At 39.7% G+C, this 19,826-nt stretch overlaps 3 protein-coding genes across 5 annotated transcripts; 2 read left to right on the top strand and 1 right to left on the bottom strand.

The window, feature by feature from the left end:
- Positions 1–11: 11 nt before the first annotated feature.
- On the bottom strand, positions 12–2,555 carry LOC111264822 (mediator of RNA polymerase II transcription subunit 6). Of its 2 annotated transcripts, none has more exons than XM_022841005.2 (4): positions 2,244–2,555; positions 1,721–1,977; positions 1,209–1,376; positions 12–778 (listed from the first exon to the last, which is right to left on the bottom strand). In XM_022841005.2, the coding sequence occupies exons 2-4, from the start codon at positions 1,972–1,974 to the stop codon at positions 364–366; spliced, it is 837 nt and encodes a 278-aa protein (XP_022696740.1). In that variant the 5' UTR covers positions 1,975–1,977; positions 2,244–2,555; the 3' UTR covers positions 12–363. The 2 variants fall into 2 exon arrangements, with proteins under 2 accessions (XP_022696740.1, XP_022696741.1); XM_022841006.2 differs by having other exon boundaries at positions 1,721–1,941; positions 2,244–2,553.
- A 319-nt stretch (positions 2,556–2,874) lies between these two features.
- On the top strand, positions 2,875–5,884 carry ND-PDSW (NADH dehydrogenase (ubiquinone) PDSW subunit). The gene is made up of 4 exons (XM_022841000.2): positions 2,875–3,119; positions 4,165–4,300; positions 4,599–4,692; positions 5,225–5,884. Exons 1-4 carry the CDS (start codon positions 3,029–3,031, stop codon positions 5,396–5,398), a joined length of 495 nt encoding a protein of 164 aa, XP_022696735.1. The 5' UTR covers positions 2,875–3,028; the 3' UTR covers positions 5,399–5,884.
- A 101-nt stretch (positions 5,885–5,985) lies between these two features.
- On the top strand, positions 5,986–15,643 carry LOC111264817 (uncharacterized). Of its 2 annotated transcripts, none has more exons than XM_022840999.2 (17): positions 5,986–7,188; positions 7,986–8,139; positions 8,310–8,858; positions 9,002–9,215; positions 9,427–9,829; positions 10,286–10,439; positions 10,573–10,668; positions 10,981–11,181; positions 11,318–11,596; positions 12,600–12,784; positions 12,992–13,037; positions 13,274–13,326; positions 13,587–13,749; positions 14,172–14,512; positions 14,674–14,792; positions 14,895–15,137; positions 15,376–15,643. In XM_022840999.2, the coding sequence occupies exons 1-17, from the start codon at positions 7,133–7,135 to the stop codon at positions 15,564–15,566; spliced, it is 3,447 nt and encodes a 1,148-aa protein (XP_022696734.1). In that variant the 5' UTR covers positions 5,986–7,132; the 3' UTR covers positions 15,567–15,643. The 2 variants fall into 2 exon arrangements, with proteins under 2 accessions (XP_022696734.1, XP_022696733.1); XM_022840998.2 differs by having other exon boundaries at positions 10,280–10,439.
- Positions 15,644–19,826: the final 4,183 nt, after the last annotated feature.

Raw genomic sequence — 19,826 nt, 5'->3', positions numbered from 1 at the left:
AGCGTTCCAGGTATTTTTGTACATATTCCACTATATTTATTCATACTCATGTGTAGATGAACTAGCTTTTCATCTCTTCTGTAACGCGTTTTGTTTACTTACACCTTCGCACTCGTAAAGAGACACACAAGTACATACATACAACCACAGTACATACGTACACCTAGCCGAGATAAACATCCCCCGAAAAAACATATATATGCAGTCGCACATTCCGTCGCTCACTCACTCGGCTTACATCACTACTCAACAAAATCGGCACTTACCATAGGTTTGAAACAACAATGAAAAGAAATTACACCCTCGCTATTGTATCAGGATTATTTGCCTAGCAATTTCCTTTTCATCCCTTTCCCTTCGTTATCAGGCTATCCGAGGCCTCTTCTCCGGGTGCCCTTCACCTTGTTTCAAAGCAGCTGCCGGTGTTTTGTGATTTGTTGTGGGAGCAGTATTATTATTCGCCGCTGTCGCGGCATTGCTTTGCGTTGTAGAGGCTGCAGATGCGGTGTTGGCTTGCTGAGTACCGGACGCGGTGGGGGGCGCTGGTGCCTGTGCTGTAACGGTGTTTGTCGGGGCCTGCGACTGATGCATAACAGGCAATGACGGTGGGGCCAGTTTTGGTGGATATCGTCTTGCCAATTCTCCTAGCAAAAGATCAACCCGCCGGCGCTGAAACAGACTTGCAGTCTCTTTTTGATCCTCTTTCTCTTTGTCTTTTTTTTTTGCGTCGTCGTCGTCCTTGCCAAAATCCCACCAGTAGCCTTTAGACGGGTGGTATCTGTATGAGTAAATGAAATAGATCGAAAGATGTTATTATGGCCTAGACCTAGAGGTCAACGGACAGCAAATAAAAAAAGACGGCATAAATCAGTAGGACGTTTACAATTAACTTAATTATATAATATAATATTATAAAAATAAAAATGTAATAATAACAAAATAACAATTAATCGTGGAATATCCGATAGTTTGTAGTGGTAAGAAAACCGATTGGTAATCTACAGTTTAAACATGACAACTGCTTTTTTAGTGTGCTAATTTGATTCGAACATATGATTTGCATAGGACAATAGTCAAAATTATTAATAGCCCAGCCCATATGAACGTGTTTATAGATTTAGCCCATAGGCTAAATGTATAAACACGCTCATAAAAGTTCCATATTAAGACTCATCGATCGTAGTATATCTTCTGCGTACACTACAAACCTGCTAAAAGAATGCGCCTGCTCGAACGCGCTTTGAAGGTGGAAGACGGTCGATAGTAAACGCGAATTGACTGCTGTGTTCAAATCTGGAGCTTGATAGACAACACCTGCCAGTACATAATAATCTGCTAGAGGTGTTACTTGAGTTCTACTGTGACGATGTTGTTTCCTGAAAATGTATCGGAAACAAGCAGTATATTATCTCGTCTAAGATATTAATATAGGGAAGTAAATTTTAGACCGTATTATTATCTTCATGGTCTCTCTTATTCATGCCTTATCCGAGAATATATATATATATATACACGTTATGCCCGAGTCAATGCATGATAACATGCGCGTCATTTGATATTTCGAAAAATCCGACTAAGCCATTCGATAACTAATCTCATCCTAGTCAACAATGTCGGAGTCAACGTCTACATATAAACCATGGTTGCTAAACGATTTATTAAAGCGCTAAACTTTTAGCCCCTACATTTGGCCTCATAGAAATAATCTTTGCTTTCTAACCTTATGATAAAGAGAATAGGCTCCTGGACATGAAGAAGAATATACTCAAGACCGGTCATTTCGTTCATCACCTCAGCGTCGAGTCTCTGCATTTTTACTGTCTCATTATTGCACGTACGGTCATAGAACGGATTCGAACGATCCGAGAAGTATTCAAGAACATTGTTCCCATCAAGCACACTAAGCCACGCGCTGTCATGCCACGAGAGGCCCAATGGGTTCTGTGGATTAGGATCCATTTTAGTCGAGCTCATTTCCTTGAAACGTCACAAAATTTCGTTTATTTCAGTTACCTCACCTCTACCGGTACCAGCTATAGAGCTTCTATATGCACACACATGTAATTCACAACAGATTCACAAAATACTGCTATCCACGTTTCGACCTTTGCTTGCTGGTTCCCACACGAGAGAACGAACTGAGCACCGTTAGTTTATCCGGCGCTTACTTCACCAAACCGAAATATCTCAACAATATACCGTTGCGCAGGTAAACAAAGTGTTTAATTCTTAAGTGAAGTCACCTCTTATGTCCATATGTACCCTGAAGAGGCGCCGAAAATTAATCAACTAAACGGTTCACATGCTGTGCATATTCAATATAAGGCTGCCCAAAACAAAGTGTAGCAACCGAAGCTTTTGTGAAACGCAATAAATCTCAATAGGCGATCAGAATTGGGCTAAAGCCGCATTCACAAATGAGGAAACAATTAATTGGCCCACTCTAAGACCACTTCGCTTTTTTCCACTTTGTTTTGGGACTCTTTGTTATGTTGTTTATGTTATTGTCAATGCCTTCCTCCTGTCGGTCCTCAGCTGCTTTCTGCTCGCAATTGAGCGCTTGCATTTAGGGAAGGTCGCCGCCCGATGTTTGTTTACAGTGTTCCGTAATTCGAGAGAAGGGCGAGCGCTTACGATAGACGCGGCAAACTCCAATATTTAAACACTCTATTAGGTTTTCTTACGAATTTTTAAAAAGAAAAAATGTATGTGTTTTCGGTAAAGTGAAGCTTTTACTTCAGACTTTCCGATCTGGACGACAGACGCGACGGTAACATGTTAGAAAACACTTATTGAAATGCAAGCCGAGACTGCGCGAAGCCTCTTTATTTTGGTTCTAGTTGTCGTCGCGAGCGTATCAATGCGCGGTATTGTGATTTGTTCATGGTTCCTTATGACCTCCGCGATTAGAAAAAAGTAGCTTTTCCTGTGGTGGAGTGTGGCTGCTTATAGTCGACTTTCGGCGTTAACCGGTCCTGTTCTCGTAGCTGAAACCTATCGCAAGTATTTTCATCGCACTGAGGACAAGATGGGTAGTGGCGAAAGGTCCGATGAAACCACTACGTTTGTTGAAAGAGTCTTTCATAACACGATGGTCAAGCCTGTTATCTGGATAAGAGGTCCGTGAGCGATCCTACGAATGGTTGTGGGCGCTTATTTTCAGATAGTTTACTTGGCAAATTATACCCTCTGTAAGATTAAGCTGTATGGTCTGATCATGTAAACGTTCACTGCAACTTAATCATGTCGCATTGAAGTGGAACTCATATTTCAACCTAATTTTACGTCGAAGAAGTTCTTTTTCTGTTTACCTGAAGTAGTATTCGGATGCAGAATAGTGTGCTTGTGCTTGGGTGTGATCATACTTTTGTCAGGCTCGTAAGCGATCTGTTCCTTCGTTCGGTTACATCGCCAGTAACGGTATTGGTCTGATAGCCCAGAATACAGATCTTTAGAATTAGGTTAACGCAGTACTAAAGAATACACACATGCGTACTTTGGTGCAGCGCAGAGACATAGCGTCATATTATTTGGAAGATAGTAGTGTTGTCCCGCGTGTTTATATATGTATAACATGAATAACTAGCTTTCGAACTTAAACGCATTGCAAAGGTTACACTAATATGCATTATATCGAGTTATCTATCCAGGCAAACGAAACTATCTTTATTACATACCACCTCTATGTTTTGAGTTGCCAACAACCTATGCTACCAATGTTAACATAAATACTCAGTTTTGTAGAGCTTGCAGCGAGAAACGATATTCAATTTAAGTGACGCACCGAATAATAAGTTATTCCAAAGTTGCCTTTTAATAATCTAATGTAGCTCTGAAGGTACAAATCCTTATAATCAATCGAATGCTATTAATTTCTGCTTTATTATATCAAACAATGTGCTCTAAACTCACTAAAGGGCTATACTTTTTATAAATATAAAAATTTCGCCTGTACAGTACAAAAGCGTTATTAGCAAGTAGTGAATAATAATATTATTATGCATGAAGTAGAGGGTGCTTCATTCAGTTTCGCGAAGGAAAAATTGATTTGACCATTATTAATAACTAGATAATTTGGATTTGAGTCGCCATTAAAATTTAATTTCGAAAAGAACTATTAATACGTATTATAATTAACGCTTAGTTGCTGGATTTGGTAAGTAGAAAATATTGTCGAACCGAACCGCCCGAAATACTATTGGTATCATCGAAAATTCCCCCGGGTGCCTGAAATTGATGAATGCTACGAGGACGATTATCCTTGCATTTTCGAAGCTGACCAACAGTTCAAACGCGATTTGTAAGTATTTTATCATGATGGCAGTACTGTGTTATTAGCACATGTATATTTAGGAGTGGTATATGTGCTGTGCTTCTGTTGACTATATATTTAGTCTATATATCATTACAATTTGTATGCTTTCAACGTTTGTATCCGTGCTGAGATCCTTTGTCCTTTCTAAAACGTTAGTGAAATTTTAGTTATTGAGTTATTAAAATATCATTCTTTCATTTCGCAGAATTTGTCTCGTAGGAATCGTTTTACAGAAGAATGATGTATGATTTGTTTGTCCTTCTACCTTCTTTTGCTATCGCAGCAAGGTCGAGACGGAAATTGTTCGTATTCTCCGACGTCGACTCTCTGATTGCATCGCCCATGAGCAACCTGATCACCTCGAACGATGTGCAAAGGTAGCGACATAAAATCGTTCATTTGATATTTTCATATCTTTTTATTCTTATGATAGCAATATTTTTCTGTTATTTTTTATTGGTTGATCCCACGCGATCCAGCTCAAGCCACATCATCGGCCCTTAAATGATTTTTCAATACCTTTGAAAATGGGATTGTGTAATAGTGATATATCCCATTTGCCGTGTCAATAATAAAAAATAGGCGTAAAGCGTAAAAAAGTAAAGAAATATGGAAGACGGAAACATGTGATTCGCTTCGTGTTCGAATGGTATAAAGTAATTTGTACATAATAGGGATAGTTTTTGAATTCGCGTGTCACAAATGTATGAAACGTGCAGATGTTATAGAATTGTTTTGTGATGAGCGATTGTTGGACAGTGCTCACCTGAAAATAACTTCGACTGATCCTCTCAATGGACTTCATCGTAATTTGTACTTCTTCTAGTATATTAATCTTTTTGTTTAATATTGTCTTGATACTTTATGCTTTCATCTTGATTCCTTCGCTATATACGTTTAAATCTACAGGTGAGGACTGATTTTGAAGAAGCTGAACTAAACTGGTTCATTAAGTATGGCGATTTAGGGTACAGGATTAACGCAAGAGACGCGTATTACAAGCAGAAGCATCGCCTGGTTTTCGAAAGGAGAAAACGGGAGCAGGAGGAACGTGAGCGGCAGCAAAAATTTACCTCGGAATAGAACAAGCTCCATGTGCTAGCGGATTGATCGTTTAAAAAACGTAGGCCATCTCTAACTAACGCCCAGCACTTCAAATTGAATAGCGGTGTATTACTAAATACCAGAGGATATGTCAATAGTGCGCAAGCACTTACAGGAAAATTTTGACGTAAGACAACGGTTACGATTCTGATTACCGCAAAGATGTCATCCTAATGTTTCATACCGTTAGGAATATGCCGCATTGAGTCGCGAATTGCGGCAAAGCGATATCAGCATCGTAAAAGAGAGTGACATTAATGAACGAAGAATAAGCGCAATTTAGGTGACAAAGATGCGCGGCGTACGGTACTATGAATAGAGGACTGTTTTTAAAGTAGTGAGATAAAAATAAGCAGAATTAAAAAAAACATACAGAAAAAGTGAACAAGAAATCAAGTAAAAACAGATGGGTAATGCACGTTCGATAAAATAAAAAAAAAAGTGTGAAATGTTTGAAAATAATAACGAACCTTTATTTATCGCTATATATACCCGTATAACAGAAAAAATGCAAGCGATTAATAAAAATGTAAGTATTTCAATAACCTAGAGAGGAGTGAATAGCAATGTTATGTCCACTGATATATTTAATTAGTCGTAGATCAAAAAAAAATTTAGTAACTTAACGCCCCGCGTTCAGTATTGCCAGCCAGACCAGAAAAACCACAAGTAAGGTGCTCAAAGTCAAGAATTACTATTTCAACAGTATTTAACTTATACTTTTTAAACTATAATGAAGTATAATTTACCTTCGCTTCGCGTGCCTATTAGTGTATGTTGCCAGTCATAAAGCAAACTCTGAGAGCTTAACCCATCTAATTACGATTTTGTCTATCTCAACCAGATGAATAGTTTCCCCGTTGGAGGTAAGTACGTAGACCCACACACAACATGCTCTCTCTAGAATTGTCAATCCGATAGTCGCAACTGCAATAATATACGAAGCAGCTTTGATGTTCTTGGCTAACTAATCCAAATGCCAAATTTTTATCGGAGAATGTTTGTCTTCCTTCCACTTCTCCAAAACCCGCTTCTTTTTGTCGACCTCATATTTTCAAAACATCTTCGTCATCATTTGCTGATTACAACTGAAATAGTTCTACAGAATCGATCATAAGATCCCGAAGGCAGCATTTCCCGCACGCCGTGTGCGTTAGCTGCCTCTCACTGGTACGTTATTACTGTTGTCATAGAAACAAAGTTAAAAACATAAATGTGAGAGAGTAAGTTGCGTGTTGACGGAAGAAGGGCGATGGGTCGATATAAAACTGTGTCAGGGGTAAACTACGAGTCTGGAGCAGCAAGCCGGCCCTAATTAGAGATTTGTGGAACGGCGCGGTATGGCCTACAGTTTGCCTAGTTCAGTAGGCCACTGGGTCTCTCCATACGCTCGTGCGTGGGTCATCGACCTAGCCACATCCATTTTGACCGTCGTCGAGATTAAAATTGGGAAGAAATGATGTAAAGCATTTCAGAGAAATCTTCTTTAAACCTTTATTTTCTTAAAGGAAGCGGTAGATGAGGCACGCTTGATGTGCGTATATGTTCTATATTGTTTTACGCCGAAACGTTGACAACTTACTAGGTCGGACTGTTAGGAATATGTCCGAAAACCCTTGCGAAAGCAGTTTATGTGTGCAGTGTTCGTGAACATCTAGCTTATAGTGAATCAGTTTAGGTTAGCCGGGTAGTAATAGAGACAAAAACAGCAAGATGAACAACGCTGTGCTGGAACTTTATTCAAAGGAAATAGTCGAAATCGACAAAAAGTACGTATACATTATAACGAACGTTCAGCATATAAAACGAGTCCGTGTACACGAAGCACACGACTGTTTTTATTTCTTAAATTTAAACTATAAACTTGAGTAAACGATTGTCGTATTTTGAGTTATTGTATTGAGTGTTTGTAGAATTATTTTATTCGAAGTAAAGGAAGTATGGAGTGAAAAAAATTCTCGCGGCCCTGAGAGTGTATGGTCGCGGCTAGGCACATTAGACATATACAAAGGGACAAGTTTATTTCTGCTAAAATAACTACTTTACTTGACCTTGCAGTATTCAATCTTAACATCTGATCTTCCGAGATAACTAACCTAGATATTAAAGACTGAGATTGATATTTTAGGGGCACATGTCGCTGTCACGCCATGTTAGTTGTTTTTCCTTGCTAATCCTCTTTAACATGTCTACTCACTCCTCTTTTGTCAGTCGGATAAACCGGAGCAGCCTTACATTGCGAACTCTTGATATTTTCAAAATGTAGGTTGGTATTTACCGTGCCATATACGAAAACTTGTCGGATTTTTTGAGGTCTACATGCAAGCTTACACTATGTAAGCATCATTCAATGAAATACATATGATACGCGTCGGAACCGGTGTAGTACTCCGTGAATGACGCCACTTTTATCTAGAAGAGAATAAGGTATAGTATAGAGCTATTAGTAAGGTTTTTAACACCGCAGTGGCTCAATTCTAATATTAAGACCAGATGTAATCAAATCCTTATCGATTGTCCTTTACCTATATATCGCCTTGTCAAAATATGTTACAAATTACTTTAGGATCGAGAAATGTTTATCGGATATTGAGATCATCCTTAAAGAAGATCTCACGTCAGAAGGAGCTAAAGGCGACTTTCTTCAATGGAGGTTGCAGTACGACGCCGCACTCATCGAGATTGAATCGGCAGACCTTGTTTCAGCGTTACGTTTGGTGGTAAATCTTTTGGATGTCTGTAATGAGCATATTATTATAAGATTTGATACTTCCTAAAGTAAATACTCGTCATAAGGAACTTAGCACATTTTTATTTAATTGCAATACTAGATGTTTTGAATGCGCCTCTAACATGCATTTAATATGTATTGTTCTTTTATTCTCATCAGTTGGAAGATTTTCACATTCGAAGTGACCGCATCGAATCTATTGAAAGAGTCCTTTTACCGTTGATAGGGTATGTAAAAAGCGTTTTGTGTGTGTCACCATTAAACTCTTACCCGGCGTCATGTCCCTTCTGTGCCGACTACCAAACGCCCGCGCCAACGGACCAAGAATCGCTGCGGTTGCTTTCTGCCATTGGTCAACATTTAGAGATGGAACTCTTACGTACTTGTGTACCCGTAGCATCAAAATGCGATGTCGTTTTAGACGAACAGTGCGTCTATTTTAACTATCGACAGAAACTTGCGCTTCTTAAAAGCCTATACGATGCGGACTATGTCAACGAGCTGCATTGGCGGCTCCGTGAGAAGCAGCTGGCGAACTTTCAGTGCACCTGCTGTGGAGAACAATGTCTTTTCTGCTTTCTTGAAGAGTGTGCGAAGTATCTAGCGCTTGACATGGCCCTAATAGATTCGGGGCTGTTTCAGCCGCTGCAAGTTTGCGATAAGCAACTGCACAGCATTTACCACAAGTGTATTTTAGATTTTATCGAGGTAAGTGTACTAAACGGCGTTGGAATGGAAGCTTAACGGTTATATACATGTATATACATATACACCTTTCCCCATATCTAAAGGCGACTTTCAACTTTTATCAAAATATTATTTATCATGTAATGTGCTGCAATGATACACAGATCATTCTGGACGATAAACTCGACGATGATCAGCTGTTGTCTACCCGACACACATTTCGGTGCTCTCTTAGAGAAAGGGAACTGGGTATCGGCTCGTTGCCCCAGTTGGCAGATGAAGGTATTACCCAGATTCTTCAGGACATGAACTGGTTTGACAATCGAGTCAAGTTTTACCTTGCAAAATACGCCTACGGGGATACTCATATAAGCGTTGGTATGTATGAACGAAGGTGATTTAGGGCGGTTCGGCGTAACCTGCTAAAATTTTGGGTGATAAGCGTATTACTAGAATATGGGCCTTGGATTGTTTCATTCCGATCCAAAACAATTGAATTTTTTTAAAATTGTTTATATATAATTTCATATACATAATTTATATTTGTTTCTTAATTGGGTAAGATATGCTTGTGTTCCACTTTCCACAGACACTAGCTGGGTATCGCAGTCGGTGCGTAGCTTAGTTTCGTCCCTCGAAACTCTCGTGCCTGGAGTCACATCCGCATGGCAACACTGGTCCGTTCCGATGGCCGACGAGGAGCGCTTCAAGAGCGTTCCTTGCGCCATGGACGGTTCTGAAAGAATAGTTCAAATCTTTGGCCTTGCATGGGATTTTGTTCTACGATTACGCCGTTTTGCAGCCATTGTGAGCAGTCGAAATAATAGCAAATCTCTTTTGGTGTCACTCAACCATTTTCTACATTCGGGCGTCGATATAGTGACAGCCACTTGCAGCTCGATAGCCAAAAGGGCAATTATTAACAATAAGACCTTCATCGCATATAATAGTGTCGCATACGTGCGAATTCAGCTTGAGGCATTTCAGCAGACGTAAGTGTACATTAAATTCCTACACCATGATATATTCGGCGATTGCCTGTGTACCAAACACATTAATACAACATGTGAAGAATTACATGCATGGATGCTCTAAGGCGATCTAATAATATCATTATATCTCGTATGTAAGTATTGCCCCAGATTTTTAATCTAAGACCACTTGAGTATTTAAATTTCTGACATAGCAATTTTATCATTGCGTTCGCCGTTTCACACTTGAATTGGCTATTATACTAATAAACCCCGAACACCTCACAATTTGTAATTGAACGCTTGTAGATGGTTCACTATGGTTTTATAATCACCACGACGACATTCAGTTCCATGTCGAACCCACTAAGAAGGTGTTCCGCACGAGTTGTTTCTCTATACAATTTAGAAACAGAACGTCGCTATCATCAACTGACTAATACTTTTCTGTTGTTTCATCGTCTAATTAAGAAACAGTGACGTCGCTGACCTTCCATCTGGTGTCATGTCAAAACTATCAACGGTTGAGGACTCTCTCGAATATCATATTGTCTGCCATCACGTTAAATGGGCTTCGAGTTCAGCCAGGCACAGCCTCTATGACTTCAGCTCAATACAGAAGCCAGATATGGTATTAAGATTTCAATACTATTAATGCTTATTTACGACAAGGTCATGCTATGGTTACTATCTTAAGCATTATGATCATTACGTCTACCGGTCCTTAGGCAAGTATATAAATAAATTAAAATTGTACATTTCAGGATGGATTTACACTGGCTCCAGCCTCGCTTCACATTTATATGGAAAACCTCTGCGCGAGACTATCGCGTGTGCTTTGCCAAATTGGCTGCCAAAAGGTTCGAAAACAATGAGAATTGTACGGAATTAGTGTAAAACGCAAGCGGACATCTGTTCCGATTTTGAACATGAAAGCCAGAATTTCTTTCCCAGTTGCTCGTCTCTCATTTATTTGCTCGGGTCGGAATTAGCGGAGACTAGCGATTCAACACGATATAGAGACTGGGAAAGAACAAGCATCTGTTTTATCGGAATAGACCTAAACAAGAGTCTACTATTTAAAAAGATCACGCTACTCAATAAATTTTACTATGAAGTTAATGAGTACATTGGTTTGTTCACATGCAGATTTTCCTTTACCGACTCTGCAGGTTGTGTCACGAGTATGGAGTGAGCTGTGCACAATGCTCTGCGCAACCTATGCGCAAGCTAAGCCAAGCGAACAACAGGTGGCGCTGTTGTCCCGCGATATCGACGTCGTCCTTGCTACAAGCTTCAATGTTTTACTGTTTGCCTGCGAAGACGTGCAACATGTGCTCGGAGCACTTGACGAGGGAGGGGATCCACGAAAGGTAAGAGCAGATATTTAAGCTAGGCAGCATAGCTACGATGGGCAATTTTCTAGGCAAACAATGTTTTTGTATTGCCTAAGTCTTGGCACTGCTGGCGACATACGCATCGCACTCTGACATGATGCTTCAATTCCAGTTGCGGCATGTAAAAAACATTCACGCAAGCTGCGTTCTCTTATTGAGCACAAAGTATCTCACGGACTCCCCTGTGGACGCGCTCTACCAGACCTTCAAGGGCGGTTTACTGCCCGATGCTCGAGCTCCTCTTCCTGGCACCGTGTGGGTGTCGCACCTCTTTCAGAATTCAATCAATGGAGCTGGATTTCGCCTAGACTCTGCGCCGAACATTCTCGTTTGGATTCTTCTCGAGATGATGCGCGTACAGAAAAACCACACGTTTGTACTTTGCGTAAAGGTGAGTGGTCATGTTGTTCGTGCGCACACTGGTCGATGCTCCTTCGAAACACTACGTGCATTAAACTACCAGTCGGCTCGAAATGTTTATTGAAAGAAATCAACAACTTTTACATGCATAAAAATGTGCAACAATACCAAAGCGTACAATATACCTCTAAAGAGGGCAGAGGGTGAATTGTCCCTAAATGTCTTGATTTTAGTTGTACGTGTCAAATATATCGAATATAAAACGCAGTTTGTGCCAAGATTCTGGTAGAGACATCATAAACATTTTACAGAATATTTTATTAACTCATGATTATATCAACAGATAAATGTTTACAATACATTAAAGAAACGATACGAAATTGCATTTGGTTATGAATTTGAAACCGTTAGTTATGAAAGCGACTATATCGTGCTAAAATATTATACTACTACTACTACTACTACTACTACTACACTATATATATATATAATTATATAGTGGAACAAATAGCAGCATCGACTTAGCTGAATGATGCGTATCACGCGATCAAAAATCGAATAATGGTATAACGCGCTTCACAAAAAGGTTTGAGTAGGTAATAGGTCATTAGCTAAAGTGAGTGGTGGCCCGCTAACATTATGAACGTGCATGAAAGATTCAAATAACTTTATAGAATAATGGCACTGCAAAAGTTTGGGTCGGCCTCAAATACTACACTGAGTATTGCGAGAATAACAAGTATATTTTGCTTTAAATATCCGTTTTAAGCGTTAGCCACACATGATCGGAAAAGCTGTTCATTCCTACCTGGAATTCTAGGTCGAATGTTATACGAGATAGCTTTGCAACGCATGATCGAGACGTTAGCTAGAGACTGTAATAATATTGCCACACTGTTCAGCGTAAATTAACCCGGACATTTAATTCGAAGTCCCTCTGCTAGACACTTACGCTCAAGTGCCTTCCCGGACCGTTTTAGCAGCTTCAGCAATACTTATTTTATCAAAAATAGTCCATTATATCTGTGATTTAGGCAATGCGCGCATTCAACCATATGTTGTCCATTCTGCTGGTGCGTCAGGGCTGTGCTGTGGGCGCCCTCAATGAAGACGAGCAAATGCGTCTCATGGATGCCGCGTTATCTTTGGGAACATCGAGACCACCTTGTGAATCATCCCACAGTTTCGTTGGAGATATGATCATTCCCATTATTGAAAGGTGCGTTTAATTTTACTGCTCCCTACATTTCGACAAGTGCGTGCTAACTTCGATATACAGTTGTCAATAGACGCAGAGATTCAATTGTTTTGTGAAACTCTTTTACGTTCAGTGCTTGCAAATGTCATTGAAGCGCTTATTCATGATCACGCTGCCATCCTTTGCTAAGAATCTAAACATTGCGGCGAACCAACTCGGCTTTTTCAGGACGAATTCGTGGAAAGCGCTTGGCTCGGATTGCCTGAACGCAAACGTGAGTTTTATATTGAACGTAAAGGCGACTAATTTAGTTGTTTAAAATTATACAGAACTGGCGCGAATCTAAACTTTGACTGTTAACGGTTAAATGATTCATTGTCTTATGTTGAATGATCTATTTGTTGAGACTTGACTGATTTTTGCACAATTAGGAACTTTTTTCGAGAAGCACGAGCGTATTCGGACCCAAACGGTTATCAAACATTTTCTCTCTATTATTTTCTCTCGCAGCGTCCTTGGTGGTACAAAGTACTTCAAGGGAGACTTAAGCCGTTTGTAAGAGGGTAGGTTATCTAATAAATTCATATAATAGTGCCTAACTGTATTGCTCAACAATCTTTTAAGATGTATGTTTTAGATTTTGCTTGAATAGATGTATGTTAAATGCACCAAACATGAATATCTTTGCTCAGTATGCAAGTTAGTCTCACATTTTCTGAATGTGTTTAGCGAAAAAAGGATTTAAACTTTAAGTAAGTGATTAATATTTTAAGATACAACTAGACAAGTATATAATATCTGAAAAACAGTGTTATGTTTATAGGGTTGTCTTAAGTGTAACTGACTTAGCTACCGCAAGGATCCGCCGAGAAGCCGCATCCGATTCTGGAGCACAACTCAGTTCGGCCAGCTGGAAATCGACTTGTGAAAGACTTTTGGGCTTTGTCGGCGAACGTCTTGATGAGGCAGCCCAGAGTCGAAAGGAGGTTTGTTTAGCAAATGCCCAATTTTTGCCCCACAATTTTTCAGGGCGCTTGAATCGAACTAATGCGAACGCTAAAAATAATAAAAAGCAGTGATAATGTTAGAAGCATTGGAAGGTTGAACTGCAGTTTGTGTATACCTGTAGGGATACATACAGAAAACAGTTCTAAATGTAAGTAGACTTAATGAGGTAGTTTTCTCTTCGATATCCGCGTATAAGATAAGAATTACTGAGACGCCGCCTTCTAATTCCATAGACAGAACTGTGAAAGCCTCTTACATTCGATACATTCAATATTATCAGCTCTGAGCACTGCGAGCTCAAGGTAAATTACAACGAACTATACATATTACGCTTTAGAATTTGCACTCTATACTTTATCGGGCGAAAAATAAATACTGAACAATCCTGCTTTCATAATAGGTGGAACGCTTAGTCGAGCACATAGTCGACCATCTTGGGTTGGTTTCCCGAGACATTCTCATATGCTTCACCGCAATGGATGATCAACAAGCCGGAAATGTTACACCACTTCTGGACTCTATCGGCCTGCAGTTTCTGCTTAACACTGTTTGTGACCTAATGAAAGACGAAAAGTTTTTACAAGGGGTATATGGATTATCGAACGAAACAATAAATGAAAACTGTCGAAGGCTTTGCGAACGCCTCCAGGAAGAAGTGTTCGGAGAAGGCCGAGAACGGGAAATAAGCGCAGCAATTCACCAGAGACTTCTTGTCATCAAAGGAATTATCGACAGTGCTAGGTGAAAGCTTTCATCCTATATAATTTTCCATGCTTTCTTTAATAAAGTACTTATTGCCGTAGGGAGTTATTAATACTACAATATATCTTTGAGGTGGTACTCCAGATACGATCTAAACTTTTTGTTGTACACACAAAAACTGCGATTTTTTTTCTTCTCAGAGAGCTGTGTCCGTTTATGGCAGGCGACGCCCTGCAGGGTGATGCGTACGTCGCTTCACTGGAACTTCCGCTATCGACATTTGACCACCAGATCGCTGGTCAGTTGACAGCTGATGAAGGTTAGTAACAATGTGAAATAACGGATCTCTAGAAAATCACATTGTATAACGCATCACACTTATTCAAGCTATATTTATACTATATTGGAATTTACATTCCAGATGTTGTTCAACTCGAAACGATTCGCGATATCCTTCGGGCTAATGATGAATGGTTTCGTAAGAGTCTTGGCGTTGACGATTCCTTGGTAACGTTTGGGCAGCCCGGCATGACTGGTGGTCGGGACGTTACTCTTAGGGCGCGTCCGGATCCTACTAGCCGATCAGGTGAAATTGAGTCAGGACCCTTGCGTGCGTACGTTGCATGGAGAACAGGCTGCTCGGAAAGATTCGATTCTGTAAAAGGTAAGCGCTGAAAGAGTCGTTTTATATGACGGTTTTCATGTAACCGAAAAATAACAACGGATGCAGGTCCACGGTCTTATGTCGAAATTTTGTATTAAAAATTTACTATAGTAATCGATTATTATCACAGTTCAACAAATTAGTTGTGCAAACAACATATTGTGCGTGTGTACGACTACAACTAAACTTATTAGACCTAAATTTTTTTACTTAGTATATTGTGTTCTTATACCATCAGGATTCAATCCACAAATCAGCAACGTTGCGGACGTTTTGTCCGAATTCAACTTTGCCGCTCTCCTCAAACAGCATCCCCAAATCTCCTCAAAGGAACAACAAGATGTAAAGGAAGTCCAGTTGTTACGCAGTCTCTTTCAGCTCGATAGGATACCTGATGAAGAGCACTGGCAAAAATCCACAAACATTTAGGCAACATTTGAGGAGATAAAAAGCTGTACTTATCACAACGTTGTATTTTGAATAAATTTACGAGTGTAGCAGTTTAACATTTCTTTTTTGCTCTAGTTTTACAAAGGTCTTTCAAATGATTTCTTTTGTTAGCAATTTCCAGGAAGTATAACAGAAACTGTAATAATCAATTACTGGGATTTTGCATATTTTGATACCAAAATGGATACTAAAAGTCGAATTTTAAAAAGCTTCATTGGTAAATATATACGCATTTTATATGCACGTTTAGACGTGAGCACCATAATGGCAGCTAGGACCGCTTCGAGGATTTTTAAGGTTTTTTTTTATGTGCCACTTTTATATGAGCATGATGGTAGATGACAATAAAATTCAACCTCAGGTATATTTTACACATCTGCAGCTTTTTTTTCTATTATCGTGTTCATTGTGAAGGCCGAGCTTATAGCTACGACAATTTTATTCATGCCATAAAATAGTCGAGGGAGCCCAGTATGTTCTGAAATCAATGTTTATACCATGCCTCTTTAAATCATATGCGGTGCCTCGTACATTAAACGATCGCCGAACGTATAAGTTGCTAGCTGTGAATTACTTCCAAGTACCTCCATAGCCTGTAGAATCACGTCAAGTTTCTGACTACATTGTCTTTCCAACAACGTAAATTTACATCGACAACTCGGTTCATGGCAACCCTCCAAATTAAAACATTTGGGAATGCGAAACGTTTCCGTAATAGCTTGATATGATCGAGCCCTGTAGATTCGCGTCACAGCGTTATTTTGTCAAAGCCGTTACGCATTGTTATGCATCACAATAGCTAGTTCTTATACTGGCAACTAGTTCACCTACAAAGAACTAACACAACTAAGGAGGACAAAAGGTACAGCCACAAAGCAGAAAACTTATCCACAGCTCCAAAGTCAGGCGTGAAATTCCCAAATGTATCGATCCCGTTCTTGTCCAGTACTCTGCTTTGTGCCTAGCTCGTTGCGTGTGTATGACGTGGACTATATTTCGATGAAAGGATAGCAAGAAGGTCATTTGTGTTCACAGTTTGGTGTACGATTAATGTGTTTTTCATTTGCATATTGTCTTGTATGCTTACAGCTCTCAATTGGCCAAGCTCGCAAGATCTTGTCATTAAAATGTAGTACTTGAAAAGCTCATAATGTTTGCCTCTGAAGCAGTATGTAGTCTAATCATAGGTCGCCAAGAAAAGCATAATAAACGTGTATGTAAAGGTTGAGGCTAGATCGACAGTCCGTCTATGCCACAGCAATCATATGTGGCACTATTGGTCCGTTACGGTTACCCCACACTTCGAAAGTGATGCCAGTGATCTAACAACACGCCGCTACGACCGCTGCATTCATATTTCATTTCAATGGATTTTCTTATCAGTTCTTGCAGAATCGATGTACTTACACAGCGTAAGCACGATACGGTGCGAATTTGCATTTTTTGAATCAAGCAGTTTACTTGATTGTGTTGCGGTTAAGGGTGAAGTACCGATTGCGTATAGTTACGTCCTGCCTACGTACGCTTCGAGGCCCTGTTCCATAAGTCGCAGCTCTCGATGCTTGGTTCATCGCCCCCCAAAGTATCTTACCAAAAGGCTGCTGCAAGTAATTATTGCTACGTTCACTGTGTGCTTTTTTTGTTGTTCTGTCCGCCGCTTGGAATAGATTAACTTCCGACAAGAAAAAAGGTTTGTTCCAAGCATACGGAATCGACACATATGGCAGTGTTCATGAGGACGAAGAATTTCTGCGATGGGCATTCCTGTTAGGGTAGTTTAATTTCAGGTAGCGTCCGGACAGCTGGTTGCTTTGGCCTTTGATGGAACAATCTGTTGGTTGTTTTTAGCCTCTGATCTTTTTTGAACTCATTGCCTTATAATAGAAATCCAGTAATGCTTGTAAGCCACGGAAAACACTGTAGTTTGATAGAATGATGACCACTGCTACAAATATATAATATGTGTTTAGTTCCGTAGTAGTTAATGTATACATATAAATGGTACGCTCTAAATGGACGCTTTTTACTGTTGTGTCATGGCTCATTGTTCGGCTCTGTAAAATGAATAAAAACGAATATCAGGTTTATGCTTACTAGTATCCACTGCGAAGCTTCCAATCTAAATATAATCTTAGCTAAAATTAGAGTGAATTGAATAAATAGTAAATGGAGTGCATATATTTGACGTATGGTAACTAAGTTAAATTCGTTATAGACCATTCATAGACGTCCTTAGAGGAAGACCCATTATTAAATGTAGAAGCACTAAATAAAAACGTATTTCATCATACCATATGCCGCGTATCTAGATAAGGAATAGGCGATGCTGTCTCGTCGCACTTTTGTCTAGCGTAAGCTAGTCACGACAGCACGTTTCAGTGTTGAACAAATCGGATACACAAGTTGAGTAAACAAGGTTTGAAGTTTAAATAATGTCGTAAGTGCTCGAGATGAAAAACTACACACTGTTTTTATATGCTTTATAATATCGATAAGTACGTGCTAGCCCATTGTGAATAGGTGCGGGGTACGAAATTTTTGAAAGCCGTTGAACAAGCCCCATTTAACTAAGTAGGGATTAATAATTGTTGAATTGACAGTGAATCGATGAATCTTTAGCTGATTCAAATCAGATTTTCCTTATTGATTTCGCTTAGTTCTCAAAAGCTCGCATGCCACGGGATTAGTATCTGTATTAATAAAGTCGATTTATTTCAAAGGCAATATTGTCAGTTTACTGTCTTCAGGTCTCAAAATTGGATGTAGCGCCTCTGCCGAGTATAGTGTTTCCACTAGACAGTCACGGGTTGTTACAGTACGCTACCGGTGTACAATGTTAGACTTGTTTTAGTGGAATTTCACCGCAAATAAGGCTTGATAGTGTTGCGCTAAGTATGCAATCGTATATTTGCCTACAAGCCGCATGCGAATCGGTAGGTGGTTAAGGGCTAATTACAGGCCTGGACGAAAGTGTTGACTGTAAAATTTTTTGGGGAGAGAACTATGTCGTCTTTACAGGCGGCTTTCTAACTAGAAAAATGAACCAAGTTAATTTATCGCGTTTAATATTAGGTGACGATTCAACCTCTAAGCTCATTTTACTTTCGGTAACTTTATCATATTATGGATACGGTACTGTTGGAGATGCAGCACGCCATTCTGTACCCTGTAATGGACAAACCTTGGCCCTAGCAAATCGGTGAACTTAAAGAACACGAGGGTATGCGCGTCGATACACCGGTGCCCTAAAAAAAAAGTGTTTTTCGAAACAATTATGCAGATTTTAGCCGACTACTCGAAATTCGTTGACAGAGCGTACCCTAGTGTATGGTGTTTCTCTATTAACAGCCTTATCTGCAAAGCAACATGTGGCTTGAATTTTTTGCCTCCTAGCACGTAAACCATCAGAACGATGTTTCGTTACTAAAAGCTTAGTTTGCATAATGCGATGTCTGTGAGCCTAATTGGCAGCAGCAGGGCTTGACGACGGCGAAACGGAAACTGTGTGCTTCAGCTCAGGACTGTAACCAAAAGCCGAGTGCTCCGCGTGCGGCGCGTAACGAGTTGGTGTTCACGAGCGAGCCAGCCTTGCTCTCTCGTGAAGCACGTTCAATTCTATACAGGGCGTCAGACTGCCTGAGCTGAGTGATGGTAGCATTATTTTGTCATGTCTCATCGGATCTAAGTGTTTGACGAGATGTTAAATAGGTCCGAAGACCACATTTTTGTACTACATGCTTACAGTTTTCTTATCTGGAATATATAATCTTATCTAAAAATAGATCACTCCGCTGCTTCAAGGTTAAAACAAGTAGATGTACGAGTCAATAGTATCTAGTAGTGCTAACTTTTCTCTCTATAGTAGATTTGTGTATTTGATGATGTTTGCCGTCCTTTCCTCCAAAAGCGATACTGTGACACAAACAGGCTGAAGCTTTTTAACTTTACAAACAAAAATATGTTTTGTTATACATCTACTATTAGATCCGAGATTATATTGTTTTTCTATTGTAGGAGATTTAAATTATTTCAGAGCTACTTATTGCTCTATAGGAAGCCTTTCTGCCAAAAAGCGAAAGTAATTTTTGCATTGATCGTCTTTACGTACAGTATAATAAATTATGTGCCAGAAGTCGACCATTACATTGACCAATGTTCTTTGTCTGTGGCTACGCTTTTGTATTTTTCCCGCTTTTCGAACAATAAATATTGATAACTATTCTCATCTTTGCTCATTTG

Source organism: Varroa jacobsoni, unplaced genomic scaffold, assembly GCF_002532875.2.
Source record: "Varroa jacobsoni isolate VJ856 unplaced genomic scaffold, vjacob_1.0 scaffold_901, whole genome shotgun sequence".
In the NCBI taxonomy this organism is placed as follows: domain Eukaryota; kingdom Metazoa; phylum Arthropoda; class Arachnida; order Mesostigmata; family Varroidae; genus Varroa; species Varroa jacobsoni.
The sequence above is the reverse complement of the archived record's forward strand: the minus strand, read 5'-3'. Positions and strand labels throughout refer to the sequence as shown.

Coding starts and splice junctions, on each gene's coding strand:
- ND-PDSW (XM_022841000.2), top strand. CDS start 3,029: ATGGGTAGTGGCGAAAGGTCCGATGAAACCACTACGTTTGTTGAAAGA. Junction 4,301..4,598: donor CAACAGTTCAAACGCGATTT/GTAAGTATTTTA, acceptor TTGCTATCGCAG/CAAGGTCGAGACGGAAATTG. Junction 4,693..5,224: donor ACCTCGAACGATGTGCAAAG/GTAGCGACATAA, acceptor TTAAATCTACAG/GTGAGGACTGATTTTGAAGA.
- LOC111264817 (XM_022840998.2), top strand. CDS start 7,133: ATGAACAACGCTGTGCTGGAACTTTATTCAAAGGAAATAGTCGAAATC. Junction 10,440..10,572: donor CAATACAGAAGCCAGATATG/GTATTAAGATTT, acceptor TGTACATTTCAG/GATGGATTTACACTGGCTCC. Junction 13,750..14,171: donor CAGCCCAGAGTCGAAAGGAG/GTTTGTTTAGCA, acceptor CTTTCATAATAG/GTGGAACGCTTAGTCGAGCA.
- LOC111264822 (XM_022841005.2), bottom strand. CDS start 1,974: ATGAGCTCGACTAAAATGGATCCTAATCCACAGAACCCATTGGGCCTC. Junction 1,377..1,720: donor CCTATTCTCTTTATCATAAG/GTTAGAAAGCAA, acceptor ATACATTTTCAG/GAAACAACATCGTCACAGTA. Junction 779..1,208: donor CAGGCGCATTCTTTTAGCAG/GTTTGTAGTGTA, acceptor TTACTCATACAG/ATACCACCCGTCTAAAGGCT.